Below are 17,462 nucleotides of genomic sequence, written 5' to 3'. Positions count from 1 at the left end.
CTCTTTTGAAAGAACAAGTTTTTGGTTTCACTAATTTTCTCTACAGCTTTTATGTTTTCAATTTTGTTTCTTTCTGCTCTTATGGTTGTTGTTTTCTTCGTTCTCCTTAAATTGGGTTTATTTTGCTCTTCTTTTTCTAGTTTCTTAAGGTAGAAGCTGAGATTTTTAATGGGAGATCTTTTTTCTCTTCTAAGATAGAGATTTTTTACTGCTATAAATTTCTCCTTAAGTAGTACTTTAGCCGCATCTCACAAATATTGACACCCCATATTTGCATTTTCATTCAGTTCAAAGCATTTTCTAAATTCCTTTGAGACTTCCTCTTTCATTTTTGGTTTATTTAAAAATGTGTTGTTTAATTTTCAAATATTTTTAGATGGTTCAGTTATATTTCTGTTATTAATTTCTATTTTGATTCCATTGTTGTCAGAGAATATACTTTTTGTGATTTCAATTTAAATATGTTCAGCTTTGTTTTATGATACAAGATATGTCTATTTTGGTGAATGTTCTAGGTGTATTTTAAAAGAATGTGTTTTCTACTGCTGTTGGATGTAGTGTTTTTTAAAATATCAGTTAAATCCAGATGGTAGATGGTATTCAGTTCTTTTATCTCCTTGCTGGTTTCTGCCTACTAGGTCTATTGCTTACAGAGAGGAGCACTGAAATCTCCAACTGTCACTGTAGACTAATCTATCTGTCCTTTCAGTCCTGTCAACTTTTGTTTCATGTGTTGTGAGATTCTGTTGTTGAATGTATGTCCTTTCAGGACTGTTACGTCTTCTTGGTGATTTGACCCTTTTGTCAGTATATATATTTGTCAGTATCTTTCTTGATCCTTGGTCAACTTTTTTTTCTTTTGCTGTGAAGTCTACTATGATATTAATATAGCTACCACAGATTTCCTTTGATTAATAGCTGCATAGTATATCTTCTTCTATTTTTTACTTTTTAGCTACTTAAATCTTACATTTGAATTGAGTAGAGGCAGCAAGTAATTGAACAGTGTTTTTCAATCCATTCTGATGAATTGTTTCTTAATTGGTGTATTTTGGCCATTTATATTTGATGTCAATATTGATTTGTTTGGATTTATGTATACCATTTTATTATTGTTCTTTTCTGTTTGCTCACTTTATCTGTCGCTTTGTTTCCACTTTTCACTGCATCTTTGGCTTCTCATTACTTCCTCTAGTTGGTTTTAAGTGTCAGTAAAACTTTAGCATATGGCAAGTTAAAAATTGATGCACTCATCAGATTTGGTTTGGTAAACAAAATTTAGGTAATTACGTTAAACAGTATTTTCATAAAATATTTGATATGTACAAAGTAAATAAATACTCACAAGAGTTTCTCCTGGTTTACACATCTTTACCTGGAAAAGGTCCCCCAAGAGCAAGTCTATGGGTTTATCTTTGTAGAACATTAAAAAAAAACGTATGAAGTCAGTTAAGTCCTCAGATTTGAATAGCTTTCCTACGGAGAAAAAGTAAACAATACAAATAACCCTTGAGTGTTTACACTTATATATCATAACCCTTATATATAACTGTTCATTCCATTAACATGGGAAAAGAGTAAAAATTATTAAAACAACTAATCCTATATTTCTTAGAAATAAAGATTAAAGCATTAATGAAGTTGGAGAATAATGAAGCAAAATAATATAATGGTTTCAGTATTAAAAATTACCACTTCTGGGTGGAAAAAGTGTGAAACAAGTTTAGAATAGTGAATACTCTCTGAAAATCAACTTTGAAAACTAATGAAGATCAAGTGTAAGATATGTAAATAAAATGGCAACTATAGGAGCTATAATCTTTTACTCAGTTTTTCAGAAACTGTGAATTGTAAAGTGACTTTTGTAGAACTTTATTAGTCTACCACATTTTTAAATTTTAGTACTTAATTTTGATTACAGAGTTCTATCATTATTTGAAAATTATTTTATAAGAATGTTATTTTTCTTTTATATTTATGATTCTTAAATATTTACTACATTTTAGGGTATTATTTCGTTACATCCAATTATTTATCTCTAAAATATTGCCTCCATAATTGTAAAATAAAGTTGGAGGCATAGTAGGTTGGAGGTGAATGTTCACTTTAAAGTAAACAGGGTGGAACACATTTAGCCATTAAATAAACGTGATAGTAGGATGTAAGCAGTTTCATTTTTTTTCACTAAGACTTCAGTCTGTCTGAGTCATCTGATCAAGTGCAAGGCTGTATTTGAATTTTTCTGCACCCTTTTATATAGTAACCAAAGCAAGTGACATAATGATAGAAATAGGTGACTTAATATTTATGTTTTCTTCACCTGCTGTCAGCATTCTGAAAATTCTATTTAGCAAGCTCAAATCTCTGGAAAATGTTAAATAACAGTACTGTTATTATGATAACCAAGAAAAAAGCCTTTGTAAATAAATGCTTAAATAAGACTTCAGTATCACATTATGTTCCTTGTTCAGTGTGCTCTTGTGATGTGCAGAATGTGAATATTCTCCATCTTTCTGGTACCTGACTTTGTGCAGAAAAATAAAAGGAATTTAAAATTCTGAAAGTAATACATCAATAAAATTATTACCTCTCTAAGCTTTTCAGCAGGTATTACTGTTACCTAGACTTTTTCTTATTTTAACCAAAGCTGAGAAAAAAACAGACTTTAAGTCTTTGAGTTTCAGTATTTTCCTATGTAAGACAGAGAGAAGTACATCTGAGTCACTGTGGACAAGTGTGCGTGGCCCATGCTGGTATGTAACATGTGGTAGGTAGCTACTTTAGGTTTTTGTAACATGTGAATATATGTCAACCTGCTTATTTTTACTGTCCATCTAGAAAAAAAATTTGGTTTAAAAATACATTTTCTGAAATTCAGATCCGTGAATCCGATTTCACTACTAAAGTAAAAGTATCTTTATAGAAATCATGCCATTCCTTGCCATTTAGTAATAAACTCTCTGGTAAGTTCTTAAGAACTTAAGATTACTGTGTTCTAAAAAACTTGACCCCACAAAATAGATCCACTGCTTACCTATAAACCCAAGAATTGAAAACTCAATGTAAAACCAATTCTTTGAAGTGATTTTATGCACAAAATCTGTGATTTTTGTAAGGTACATCTTTTTAGCTATAATACCATCTTCTAGCTGGAAAAAAAACACAAAAAGGCGTTAGTACCTTTGATGCTTCCATTGAACAAACTGTTAGCTTCAAAATTGAAAACACTTTCAATAGAATACACTGGAAAATGTCTTTATGAGGTAGAAGGTCGATTTCTAGTTCACTTCATTGAGGGAATTTCCTGTTAGTCAATTGTCCTTTTCTGATTCTGAGACCAGAGATTATCTGTTTCTTTCCTAAGTACTAAAAAGTAACAGGTAATCTAAATTCTCTTTGGGAGAGTCTATCTGAACCATTTTCATCCTCACAAATACTTGAGTTTCTAGCATACGACTCACTGGCTTTACGTTTAGATGACGGGTGCCATATTGTAGTGCCAGATACTGTGCTTGGCAAAGAGGTGACAAAAGGGAGCTAGCAACCTCATCTACAACTAGCTGGCTAGAAGGACGGAGCCAGTAAGCCCAAAAACAGTCCTCCACAAGAGAGATGGGGGAAAGGGAAACTAGGATTTTCTTTTTAACATTAATACATATTATGTGGAATCTATAGATTAAGAGGGCCTCCTAAATGATTCAGGAAAACGCACAAGTCCCCGGGCACAACACCAGGGCACAAAACAGAACTTGTTGTTTCAAAATGGGAAGAGTACATTGGCTGGACCTCACGTTTCAGTTCCATTGTCACTAACTAGGAATCAAAGGGGGTTTCTTCTTCTCCCAGTAAAGGAGAAGACCTGGCTTCAGGCCTTTTCCCAATCCCTCTCTCTATTCTCCAATGACACTCTGCAAACTTTTCTCACAGCCGCACACTTTCTCATGTAGTGAGGTACATACTTCGTGTTGGGAAACATAGTGTTGTTATTTAACAATATGCAGTAATGTAGGGTGTACAAATTATACATAATTGATTTATTTCACAGATACAATCAGGCACTGTAGAACTGCATTACTCATGAAATGTGGTAGTGCAGGGTAGCAATGATAAGCATATATACTGTCTGACATACAATAAGTGCTCAAAATATGTTTGTTTAATCTAATATACTTGCAGGTAGAGAAATGTAAGCAGTACAATTTCTATTTTTTTTCTAATTAAATAATTTCTTTTCAGTTTACTTCAGGTAACAATAATTTCCTCTATTAATAGTGACCCAGCAAGAAGATTAATTTTAAGATTCTTTTTGGCATTTTAATATAATGAATATTTTCTGTTTTCTGAGTACAAAGTAAGTGGAGGAAAACAATGAAGAAGGAAAGAATTGAAGGAGAGAGGGAGAACATAATACTTCTACTTTAAATTATATATATAACAAGATCTTACCTGTAAGTAATACATGGCTTTAGGCTGGGCATACAGCATCAAAAAACAAAAATCCAATACTTGTTTGATTTGCCAACTAGAGATAAGCAATAAAATCTGTTAATACTTTTCATTATTATTTTTATTTATTTATAAGCACACTTCAGTAATTAAAAACATAACTTTTTTCCACACTTGACTAACAGAGAGTACTACCTACATTAAGTGAAATTGAATACATTACACTAAAAAGTTATACTAGAAGGCTTCCCAAATTTATTCAGTGGACAGTGTCTGCCATTGCTAGAATGGGATAAGCACAATCTATTTATTTTGTGTTTTGGTTAGTTAATTTATGATCTCTATAATAAAGTTAACATTCTTCCTGATCTTAGGTCTTGTTCAAATGAAAATATAAAGAAATGTCCTTCTAATTTAATACTAAGCTAGATACTAGGCCAGGTCCTGACAATCCAGAGAGCAAAGCACAGTGTAGTTCGTGCTCTTCTGGGTCTCATAATCTAGCATGAAAGACAGAAAAACCATAAAATTGGAACAATTAGATAAGTGCTAGATAAAGACATTGACAGTGGTGAGTTACAATAAGATGGGGAGGATGGAGCAGAAGGAAGTAGGGCATTCGGTGTAGAGGAGCGGTGTTAAAAAGCACTCACATGTGAAGGAGCATACCACCTTGGGTTCAGAGCACCAAGAGATGATGGAAAGGAAGCTGGTGATGGTAAGGTCGGCTGAGTCCAGATCATGAAATGTCTTTTATGATATGCAGGAAACTTTGGAATTGCTTTCATACGAAAAAGGATTTTTCTGGCTACAGTATGGAGAATGACTTGGAGGAGAGGCAAGGCTAGGATCAAGGCAAGTCAATAGATCTTTAATGGGCTGAACTAAGTCTGAGGTAGAGGAATGGGGATGAGAAGAATGACATAGAGAAAGATTTTTAAAATAGAAATGATGATAGAGACGAAAAGAGTAGAAGGAAAAACGAGGATCTAGGATGTCTCCCAGCTTTATGACTCTAAAAACTGGGTATAATACAGGTCATTAATTAAAAGCAAAACAAAACCCTTAAAATATTTCTAGATTGACATACCATTTATATTTAAAACAACAACAGTACTAATAAGTTTCCTGGGATAAGACCTTTTCCTGAATCTTAACATATTGCTCTATTAAGTTCTGAGGAACCAAATTATTATACTTCTTGTAACACATACCACATTTCTAACCAAACGACAGCACTCCTTTGTATATGTATAGAGCTTTCCACTTTCCAGAATTCTTTCATAAATACTACCATATTTTATTTTCACAGTGTATTTTCCATAGATGTAATATGGATTTTATTATACACAGTAGAAAGTTGAGGAAGCTAAGAGAAAAAAAAAAAGGCTAAATTACTGCCTAGGATGCTCAGCGAACAGAAAAGCTGGGACTAGAATCTAGGTGCAAGTCAATAGGAGTTGGCTCCAGCACACCACTGTGTTGGAAACACTATCCATCAGATGCTGATTCTAGCATTTCATCACATGAAGTTACTTATTTAAGGATACTATTCTCTAATATGTCATACCTCTCTAGTTGTTGTGAGTCCTCAGTTGATTGCTTGGTATGCAACATGTTTGGATAAAAATAAGCAGGTATTGAAATGACTTCTAAGGATCCAGACTTCAGTTGCCTATTGAACCTATAAACAGAAGTGGAGGCTTATAACTGAATATTTTATTTGCCAAAATAACATAAATACTCAAGAAGAATTTCCTTATGTATGTCCACATAATATTATTTGAATTATTTCATGATATACCCGATATCAACATTATAAAACTAATACTTTTAAAAATATTTCATTTATAAATTAGTGACAGACATATCAAAACATTAAAATGTAGAATATAAAATTAATTTCCCCTTATAAAATTATAGGTATTTCGAATTTTTCAAGTGTACAATCAGATATGTACTCTAACAGATTCAAGATAATAGAACCACTTAGCATAATACAGTAACCACAAAAGAGCAAGATCATTAGAAGATTTAAGTGCTTAATTTTGAGTTTAGTAAAAGTCCTACCAAATAGCAATGTGGCTCCTGAAATCAAACTGCCACAGAAAGAATTGTGACTCTTGTCCACAACTCATTGCAGGAGTATGTATATATTTTAGACTCTATTTTTAAAAGTTAATATTTATAGACCAACAAGGACGTCATTAAAATGCATAAAATATTGCTCACAAAAACTGTAATATAAATCTTGTACCATCAAGGTCAAGAATAGAGACCAGGTAGAGCATTCTAAATGATTTTCCTTTACAGAAAGATAATATGACCATAGAGAGATTTAAATTTAGGCATTATTCATTAAAATGGAGCAGGACAGAGTTTTATATGCACGATCTCAATTACGTACAAAATAGTCCTCGCTTTACACAATTCTGATATGCACGAATTTCAATTACCACATTTTTGTTAAATAACACCAGCCTCCTCCAACAACACTGTTTAAATTTGAGCCATCATGGTATATTAACTGTGAATAATTGTATAAAGCACAAACTTTGCTTCCGGGCTCTTCAGTTCACAAATCACTACATAAACGACAGATGCACATCATCTTCCATCATCGCATCACTTCTCTCCAAGTCTGCTGGTGATTGGTCCCCGTGCATCTGTTACTCAGTTCACTGATAGGCAGCAAAACATGCAGTTCTGTAGCCTCCCTGTTTTCCAGTGGTAAACAAACCCACATGACAGTGAACAAAAATAAATAATCAAGGGAGAGAATTGGCCAACAGATGAACGTGCAGAAAGTGATAATTTGGAAGTGATTCTGGGCGTGATCAGAAGACAGCGGGCTCTGGGAATGTTGAAACCTTTGCTCTCCAGAGACCCTAGACGTGCAGCCACAGGCACTTAGTGAAGGTGAACTTACCTGATACAAGTGAGGAAAAGGAGAAAAGGATTTCCTGTAGGATGTGATGCTGGCAAAGAACTTCATATTAAAGTAACTCTCAGAGATGTTTCATGACGTTGAAATGCAAATGATAAAATGTAGGAGATAATTCAGACTCAAAAAGGGTATATCCTTTATCCAAAGCATAAAAAAGATGTTCGCTCTGAATTTTAAGTTATATGACAAAAAGAAGGCAAACACTACTTAAACTACTTTTGATAAATATTCTAAAGGAAATATCTTATTCTAAATGATTCCCATGTTTTATTTTTATTGAAGTACAGTCAATATAGTTCAATATTATTTTATTATATTTACAATATTATATTCATTTCAGGTGTACAATATAGTGACTCAATATTTTTATAGATTACACTCCACTTAAAGTTATTACAAAATATATTGCTGTACAATATATCCTTGTTGCTTATTTATTTTATATATAGTAATTTGTGTCTTGTAATCCTCTACCTTTATCTCACCCCTTCCCCCTCCCTCTCCCCACTGGTAACCACTAGTTTGTTCTCTGTGAGTCTGTTTGTTTTGTTATATACATTCATCTGTTTTTTAGATCCCAAATATAAGTGATTACATATAGTATTTGTCTTTCTCTAATATTTCACCAAGCATAATACTCTCTAATCCATCCATGTTGTTGCAAATGGCAGAAATCCATCCTTTTTATGGTTGAGTAATATTTCATTATATATATATACACCGCATCTTCTTTATTCATTCATCTGTTGATGGGCACTTGGGTTGCTTCCACATCTTGGCTATTATAAATAATGCTGCTATGAACATTGGGACAGAAATACTTCTCTGAATTAGAATCTTCATTTTCTTCAGACATATACCCAGTGGTAGAATTGCTGGATCATATGGAAGTTCTATTTTTAGTTTTTTAATGAACCTCCATTCTGTTTTCCATACTGGTTGCACCAATTTACAATCCCACCAATAGTGTGCCAGAGTTCCTTTTTCTCTACATCCTCACCAACACTTGTTATTTGTGATCATTTTGAGGATGGCCATTCTCACAGGTGGGAGATGACATCTCATTGTGGTTATGATTTGCATTTCTCTGATGATTATCAATGTTGAGCAATTTTTCATGTGCCTCCATGTTTTAAATTTCAGTGTACTAAATGAATATTAGCTTTACTGTATTTTTCATTTTTTTATACATTTATAATTGACAGAGTATTAAATACTCTGACAAATGTTAAAGGTTATGGAATAATTGTAATTCTTCCCCAGTGATTGTTAATATCAACTTGCATGCTCTCGCCCTATTGTGCAAATCAAGGATAGCCTGAATATGTATAAAGGTGCACACACACACAGAAGAAAGCATATACTCTGTTAAGTTATGGATGGCATCAAAAGTTCTTGAGATAATGATACCAAAATTACTAGTTGACAAAACTATTAGTTGCCAAAGTTATTAGTTGACTGGAGATTATAATATAAATGTACTTTGTTGCCATTATAAATGAGTGATTTTACCTTATAGAAAAGAGTGGAATGTTTAAAGCTCTAAAGTTTTACATAATGTACATAGTTATATACAGTTTCATATAAGGTTACACATAACCTTAATTGGGTCCCTTAAAAATTATTATAGAGTCTCAAGTTTAGGGCCGACAAAATAAAGAGCAATCCCTCATTACCCCCAAAGAGAAGATCTAGAAAAAATGGTTCATGGCTAAATTAAATATATAAAATGGGTGTGTAAGTGAAAAGTTATACGTGTTTATATTAACTTAGGTACAATCACATAGTTAAAATTGCATATTATATAATGTGCTATTTTTAAATTATGGTTTTATTTAAGTCTCACAAAAAATAAGAGTTTTATACCAACTTTTTATCCTGCATTGTTAAATATCCTTATCATCTCTGGTACTATTTTTTTGAATCATCAGACATAGTTCTCTGGTACACTTGATCTTCAAGCTTAACTAAAATACGGCAACTTCTGAAACTAGTAATGTTGTATATAAACATTGTATAGCAAAACATAAGTATTCTTACACATTCAGTAATATTTTCATTTGTGATCTCCACCAGTAACCACATACTATAATTCTTTTTAAAGTCATCTTCGCAAGATTTGCAATGATATGCTCATAACCCCAGGAGTTATTTGTAAAGCTTTGCCTTCTTTTTAAATGATTCTGTTAAGAATCTCTTATAATGATACCAAACTAGCATAGATTGAAGTCATTTCAGGCTCCAAACAGTGGATTATTATTCAGAATAAAGCAACTGAGGGGAGAGCCTGGAATATGAGAACACTTTAAGGACTCAAGTATAGGGCAACTTTTTTCTGGGGAATCTTCTTTGGGGAAAACTAGACAAACATGGTGTTTTATTCAATCTTGCCCAGCTGTCTCCCTTTACACACATCACCTATTGCCCAGCTGTCTCCCTTTACACACATCACCTACTTCAAGCCTTCTGATCTCAAGTTCATCTACTGCCAATAAATCCCTCATTCTCAATAATACGATTTTATCTCCTTCACAGAGAAAAGAAAAGCCTTTAAGCAGAGAATTCTTTCATTTCACCTTCCTTCCCCAAACTACTTTTTTTCCTACTCCTTCACTCATTCTTATCTCTTTGTTTTAGTCTTAGTCCTGCCTAAATCTCCTTCCATGCATACCTTGCATCCAATTCCCCGTAGACCCTACTCCATCAGCGTCCTCCCTCTTCACTGGAGCACACAGGAAAACACTCAAGTTGCTCCCATCTCAAAACTCCCCAAACATGTCTCCCCTCAAGCGAGTCTGTTTTAACTTTTCTCCCCATCAGTTAGGCTTGTGGAGAAAAGTCTAAGTTTCTACATTTTTTATTATGAAAATTGCCAAAAACACACAAAAGTAGAAATTCAACAAATCCCAAATCACCTGGTTTCAACAATCATTCATTTTTCACCATACTCGTTCATCTATGCAGCCCCCAGTTTTTGCTGAAGTATTTCAAAACAAATCCTGGCCATTCTTATAGGTCGGAGATGACTTCAGTGTGAAAACTATAAACATTCATTTATTTACATAGCTACATGACATTATCACATGCTACAAAACTAAGAACAATTACTTAATAACACATAATACTTAGTTGATATTCACATATCCCCAGTAGTCTAACTAATGGTGGGGGTTGGAGGGTGGGGTGTTCAAAAGAGTATCCACTTAAGTTCCTTACTGTAATTGGTTATCTGTTATTACTTTTTTAAACTTATTGTTTAGACCAGTCACTTTAGTTTTCCTTTCTTTCTCCCCATGCAGCTGTCTTTTTGAAGGAAGTGGGTCAGTAGTCCAACAATGTCCCACATCCTGGAGGTTTGCTCTAGATTGCTTCCTCTATTCACTGTGTATACTCTAAACTGGAGTTTAGTTTAAAAGGCTTGATTAGATTTGACAGAATAAAATTTATATTTTAAGGCAGAATGAGAAAATTTAAGCATACAATTCTCTGTCCCAACCCTCCCTCCTAGCTTGCAATCTGCATCTGTATTACACATTAACCAGACCTCCTCAAAGATGGGAATGCCTGCACAACTGGAAAGATTTTTCCGCCCCTTTCTTCTGATGTAACTTCTTAGATTAGCATCCTTTCCCAACTCTATAAGGGGTCATAGTAACTTATTGCTCACTTTGTATGTACTTACTTGGACTATATTTCTTTAATGAACTTCACTTAGAATATCAGTATGTCATTTTGATGTACAATCCTTGTCTCAAAAATGTATATAACTGTGCATTTGGCTTCTAACAGGTGGAACAGTTCTCAGAGCTTCTGAGAGTCTGTCTCCCGGGTTATAATTCTCAATTTGGCTTGAATTAAGACTCCCTTTTTTCTTCTTAACTTGATTGTTAATTCAATTTTCATCCACAGATTCAAGGTCGTTTTATTTCCTTTTGTTTTGTTTTGTTTTGTTTTTTGGAGGATGGTGGGCAATGACTCCCTACATAATTCCTTCCTGGTGTGTTTCATTTGCATCGTAGCAGGAGGCACAGAATGCCTGACTCTCTAACTTGCAGTGACACTGAAACTAATCAGAGATTCAGGTTAGGGGACTCGATCCCTTTCTGCTGACTGTCCATCTGCTCTCAGCCCACACTCTCAAACTCCTGCTCTGCCCAGTATTGTAGGGCGGGGTCTGTACCCCGCAATCCCAGGCCCCTTACTAGCTAGCTTCCATGAAGTAGGTCCTATGAGAGGAAGTAAGTAACAAGAGACTAGAAGGCAGTAAAAGAGGAGGACATGCTTCCTACACTTGGTTTATGGTGAAATCTCCAGCAGCAGCATGAAGCACAGCTACATCAGCACTGGCAGGAGCAACGGAGTTGGTGGAGGCCCAGCTCTGACGGAGGCGGCACCGTCAGAACCTGCTCCCAGGGCACTGAGCACAGTGCAGCAGCCCGTGCATCCAATGTCAGACCTTGGGGTATAGCCTAACTCCCTTTATGCTTCTCCTGTCTCCTTTCTTCTCCTTTTTCTTCTATCAGCACTTGTAAGCTTTTTTGGCCAATTCTTCGTATTAAATTTTCTCTGTTCCTTCTTTTTGAACTACCAAAAGTTTCCTCTTTGGACACTGACTGGTACACCTTCCTTGTAAAGCTCCCCATCCACCTGTCACTTAGAGATATGCCTGAATCAGTTATGTTTCAAAATGCTGATCTTTTAATTCTATTCATTCTAAAGATACTAGCTGGAATTTTTTTTTTTTACTGGAATAACCTTTCTTCATCCACTAAAGCTATTTGATGAGGAAAAAAAATAAATAAAGTGAAATACTGCTGGCTAAACTAAACATGTCTGTTAGCCAGATTCAGCATGAAGGCCATGTTTGCACCCTACCCTGTAGCACAAATAACATATATTCCTCAGCAAGGCATGTAAGGCCTTTCATGATCTCATCACGGCATGCCTTATCTCCCATCAATCTTTCCTCCTTAATCTCAAACATCTACATTCCAGGATATGCTTACATTCCCCCAAATATAGCACACTCCCCTTTTGGCCCTTCTGCCTTCTCAAGCAATTCTATTTGCCAGGCATCCCCTTCTCCTATCTGCCCAAAGCACATCTACCTATGCTTGGACTCAGCTCAACTATTACTTTCTCAAGAAAGTCCTTCTTGATATCTGCAGGTGGAAGGAAATACTTCCTCCTCTACCTGTTCTCATGCTGACCTCCTCTGCCATTACAATATCATTCGCTTCCTTGCTCTGATTTGTTTTTACCATCTGCACCGACCACTTGAATGTGAGGATTTGGAAGGCTGGTTCCATTCCACAGCATCGTGCATGTTAGGTAACTTCATATGAGTTCATAGCATGTGCTTGTGCCTCCCCGGTTGCATACAGCAGGAGATTGTAAGCAGAAGCAGCAAAACTAACCTCATACAGTAATGAACACAAGACTTTTTAAAAACAGCCCAGCAGGCTTCTCTCAGAGGCAATGGATTTCATGAGGAACAGATACTATAATAATAACAACACGACAAATATGGATTATCATAGGCAGAGAATGTACAGAATTGGGGGGAAATTGCAAGCTATATTTCATCAAAGAACTACAGGTTCTTCCTGCACAGCTGCACTCATTAAAAAGAATATGACTACTAATAAAATTATGTAATTGGACAGAAAATATAGAATAGAAAAATGAAAGAACAATTATTTTTAAATTTATAAGACTGTACTTACTTTTTTGTAATCATGTCAACCACAGATTTTAAATAATCTTCATTACTCTAAAAATAAGAAAAATATTTTTCTGAAACTAAGCATGTCTCATAGATCTACTAATACCTGTAAATCTAGTTCATGTGTGGAATGTCATTACGTCTTAATTTCTAGTGTTTTCACTTTCAGTGAAAGAATTTGAAATATCCATGTGTCTAAAAGATCTTACTGGAACACTGAAAATATTTCATTCTCCCTTGGTCACATATCACTACAAACTACTTATACTTAAAAATTAGTATACAAAAATTTATGTATCTAAAACAGTTTTGTCCTAAAAGGGGGATGGCTTAAAGAATTGCTCTTTTCTGGAAGTGTCTTGATTGTATGAATGTTATATGCAATAAGCTTACTTCAAAATTATACCACATTTTTCCAGATAGTATTTCTCAGCTTGATTCTCAAGTTTTCTTCCATCAACAAACATTTTGTATCTACTCTGCTAGATTAGATGATGGATTCATTTGTAAGTTGCTTTTGCTGACTTATTCTCTCAGGTAATTTTTTTAAAAAAACATAACCTGTGGTATTTACAAGATGTAGCCTCAGGGTCCACAAGCATTGCCAATATAAAATTCTGAAAATTTTTGAATAATAATAGTTCTATTGACAAATCTAAGTATTCTGGAAGGCAACTTTGAATGTATATGGTTAGATTGCTTGTTTATAACTATCAGTCACGATGCAGAAAATCCTATTATAGTACTTCAGGTTCTTAAGATAGCCAAAAATTGAATCACCAGCTATTTCTTGCACAGTGAAATATAGTACTACTAAAGTTATACTTCTTCTTAAGTATTCTATGTTCCATTTTAAAATTTGTCTCCCAATATTTTATTATTGGTCCAAAGATTTTAGGCAGATGTGCACTGTATCAGCAGCAAAGAAATAGACTGCAGTATGTAATACAGGGAAATGTGATACAACATTTTAGAGATTATGTATATGCTTCCAATATTAAGAAAGTAAACTTAGAAAGAATGGTTGTTTAATCTTTTATTTATGTTTTCATATTAGTTTTCCTATTGCTTGTTTGGTTTAGAGTTTTCCTAAAACTGTATTCAAAGAGTAAACTTGCAGTCAAAGATATGTTTATTATAAAAATTCAAACAACAGGGAAAAAATAAAGGACAACAAAGATCCCTTTAATCCAGATTTCCTTTGAATCAGGGACAAATTTTGGTTTTTCAAGCATGAAGGTTAGCTCATTCTCTTTTTCTTTATATATTTCATCTGTCTGTATATCGTCTTTTTCTCTTTCCTTCCTTCCTTCCTTCCTTCCTTCCTTCCTTCCTTCCTTATTTCTACTACATTTTACATAGATAATATTATATGAAATATGATGTTGTACAACTTTTTTCAGTCAATAATATGGTAGGGACATTGTTTTATCTCAGTGAATACAGATATTCATTCTCCTATCAATGGTTACAGATTATTGCAATGTAGATATAAATATTTAGTCAGCCTATTACTGACAGATATTTTGGTTGTTTCTAACAATGCTTTTATAAAACAACAGTGCATTGAAATCCTTGAAATTATTACTTATTGAACACTTACTACATGCGGTCCATCACTGTATATAATGTAAATATATTAGCCAATTTAATGGCCAAAACCACCCTATAACATGGGCAATAGCATCACTATTTTACAGATAAGGAAAGTAGAGCAGAGAGAAGTTAAGCAACTTGTTCAAATTCATGAGCCAGGAAGTGGAGAAGCGGACATTTGAACCTTGGCAATCTAGATCAGAGTCTGTGTCCTCAACTAGTCTACTGTACTGTCATATTTTTATTATTTTGAAATTCTTGACTGATTATCTCCTTAGAGTAACTCCCAAGAATTAAGATTTCTGATTCAAAGGGTAACATATGTTAAATCTGACACATATTGCCAGATTCCCCACCAAAAGGTCTTATGGTGGTAATATTTATACCATACTTTGTAATTTTACATGGCATTAGAGGCAGGACACAAAACTTTGGGGCCATTAGCGAGACACAGATTTGAATCTGCTCTATTAATTACTGGGCAAGCCCCTTACTTTCCTTAAGCTCCAGTTTCTTCATCTGGATACCTACTTTACAGGGATGCAATGCAGATTATAAATAATGTATATAAAAATTGTCCACCATCCTTCAGATATAGAAAGGAGTCTCTCAATTGACAATAGCTACTGTGACTTAACATAAATTATCTCTTGACTCGTGTACCAACCTTTTATTGGGCTGGACAGGTTTTATTTCTACAACATCAATTTTAATATTCTGTTTGTAAATATAATTTCTGTACCATATAGTGTGCAGGGCTCCCAGTAATATACTTAACAATACAGTCATATTTCTCCCATTTGGAACCAGTATATTTCCTTTTTAGTTTGACATATTTGATTCTTTTGCAGTGGTACCAAACAAGCATTAAATACATTGTGTGCTATTCAAAAAAAGCATCTATGAATTGCTTTTTTAAATTTAAGAAAAAAATTCAAAATGATACAGTGATTACCATGGAGGAAGAGTATTTAGAGACCAAGGCTGGGAGTGAGGAGAGCTCCTTATTTTCATACATACGTCTGCGACAGAGACAATCACCACGGAGTCCTTCTCTTCTGAAAGAGTCATCCTGGAGACAACAGAGGTCAGCGTTTGCCTCAGGTAACTACGATTTCCTCTGTCAACAGTGGAAATACCCAGTGCAAAAGAAACTGCAAACGTAGGAGCACAAAATCATCATTTCATACTACAGAGAAAACACAATTTAGCATTAATATTTACACTTATTTCTCTGTTTAGGTTAGTTGTATGGTCATCAAAAGTGTTTAAACTTTACTGCAAAACTAATACAAATCACTGTTAATTTTTATCACATATTTCATTTCCTGTTTGAGGAAATTCCAATTTGCAATACGCTGTTAGTTAAAGCATTGGACTCCAAGACATTCTCATGTTGGAGAATTTCAATATGGTGAAAACTAAAACTAGCCACTCTCCATTTAGTACAGTTTTTGTCTAACTGGGTACGAAACTTCACACGTTGGCTGATTCTCTATTCTTCTTCCTACGGAGACAATGGAACCCAAAGTGGGAAAAATACTATGAAATATTTTCATCTGTGAAAAATTGTATAGAGTAATTCCCAAATGATTTGATGGAATGAATCGATGTCCCTAAGTGATTTTTACTGTGTATTAATGACAGGCACCAGGAGAACAGACTCCACATTATTCCACATACATATTAAGGCTCTATTAGTGAAGTCTGTCCAAACTTAATCTTGGCTGCAGCAGCCCCTGGCTGTTTGAGTTTGGTCAAGATTTAGAGCCTCTGCAGCCTCAATTTCTCCATCTTTAAGTTGAGGATAAGGACTTACAGAATAGCTAAGTGAGGAACTCAGAAAATCCTCTTCCTAAAAAGCAATAATAAAACTGGAAAAAAGTTGTCAAACCAATCAGAGCCCTGGACATAACAAACTAAGAGGAATTTATTTAAGAAAAATTATTGAACTTCAGTGAGAACAGTAAGAATCAGTATTTCCCTGATCACTATTCATACTTTCATGTGTTTATTGGCCATTGGGTAGTCTTTTGTGAAATCCCTGTTTAAGATATTGTTAATTTCTCAAGTTGTCTGTATTTTTCTTACTGATTTATTGATGCTCTTTACAGATTCTGAGTATGAACCCTTTGTTAGTTACATGTATTACAAATATTCCCCACCATGAGTTCAATGTTTTACCTTTCAAAATTAAGAGCAGAAAGTCTTAATTTTAATATTGTATAATTTATCAATCATTTCCTTTATAGTTAGTGCTTTTTGATTCCTGTTGAGAAATCTTTGCTTATCTTCAAGTCATAAAGATGTTTTCCTGAATATTTCCTAGATGATTTATTGTTTAGCCTTTTAAATTTAGATTTACAATCCACCTGGAACAGATTTTTATGAATGGTGTGAGCCAGAAGTTAAGTCTCAAGCTTCAGGACCCACTCTCAAATGATTCCTGGAATGGCTTCCCCCAGCTTAAGATAAGGAATACATTTGCAAAGGTCTGTAAAGCTTTCAGTGACCTGGTCCTGACCTACCTCCTCCACCCACTTTCCAAAACAGTCTTCTTCAGTGTCTTTTAGCTTCTCAAACTCACCAGACCCCACTTCTCATCTCCAGTCCTCTGCATATGCCTTTCCTTGTTGCCAGAACACTCTCCTGGATCCCTGATGCTAAACCATGTCTTCTGGCACCCTCTTCCCAACACAGTTGGCTTGTCAGAAGCATGTGACATAGATCAGCATTGCTTATTCCCAA

General features: G+C 34.4%; 1 protein-coding gene across 1 annotated transcript in view; it reads right to left on the bottom strand.

Moving 5' to 3' along the window:
• The window catches only part of MGAT4D (MGAT4 family member D), a 40,968-nt gene that overhangs the window by 11,068 nt on the left and 12,438 nt on the right, over positions 1-17,462 (bottom strand). The window contains exons 4-9 of the mRNA XM_072976628.1: positions 15,735-15,868; positions 13,120-13,166; positions 6,017-6,130; positions 4,447-4,522; positions 3,035-3,149; positions 1,346-1,476 (exon numbers count right to left, since the gene is read on the bottom strand). Coding sequence (XP_072832729.1) covers positions 1,346-1,476; positions 3,035-3,149; positions 4,447-4,522; positions 6,017-6,130; positions 13,120-13,166; positions 15,735-15,868 — 617 coding nt within the window. The remainder of the gene's footprint in view (positions 1-1,345; positions 1,477-3,034; positions 3,150-4,446; positions 4,523-6,016; positions 6,131-13,119; positions 13,167-15,734; positions 15,869-17,462) is intronic.

This window comes from Vicugna pacos, chromosome 2, assembly GCF_048564905.1.
Source record: "Vicugna pacos chromosome 2, VicPac4, whole genome shotgun sequence".
Taxonomy (NCBI): Eukaryota; Metazoa; Chordata; class Mammalia; order Artiodactyla; family Camelidae; genus Vicugna; species Vicugna pacos.
The sequence above is the reverse complement of the archived record's forward strand: the minus strand, read 5'-3'. Positions and strand labels throughout refer to the sequence as shown.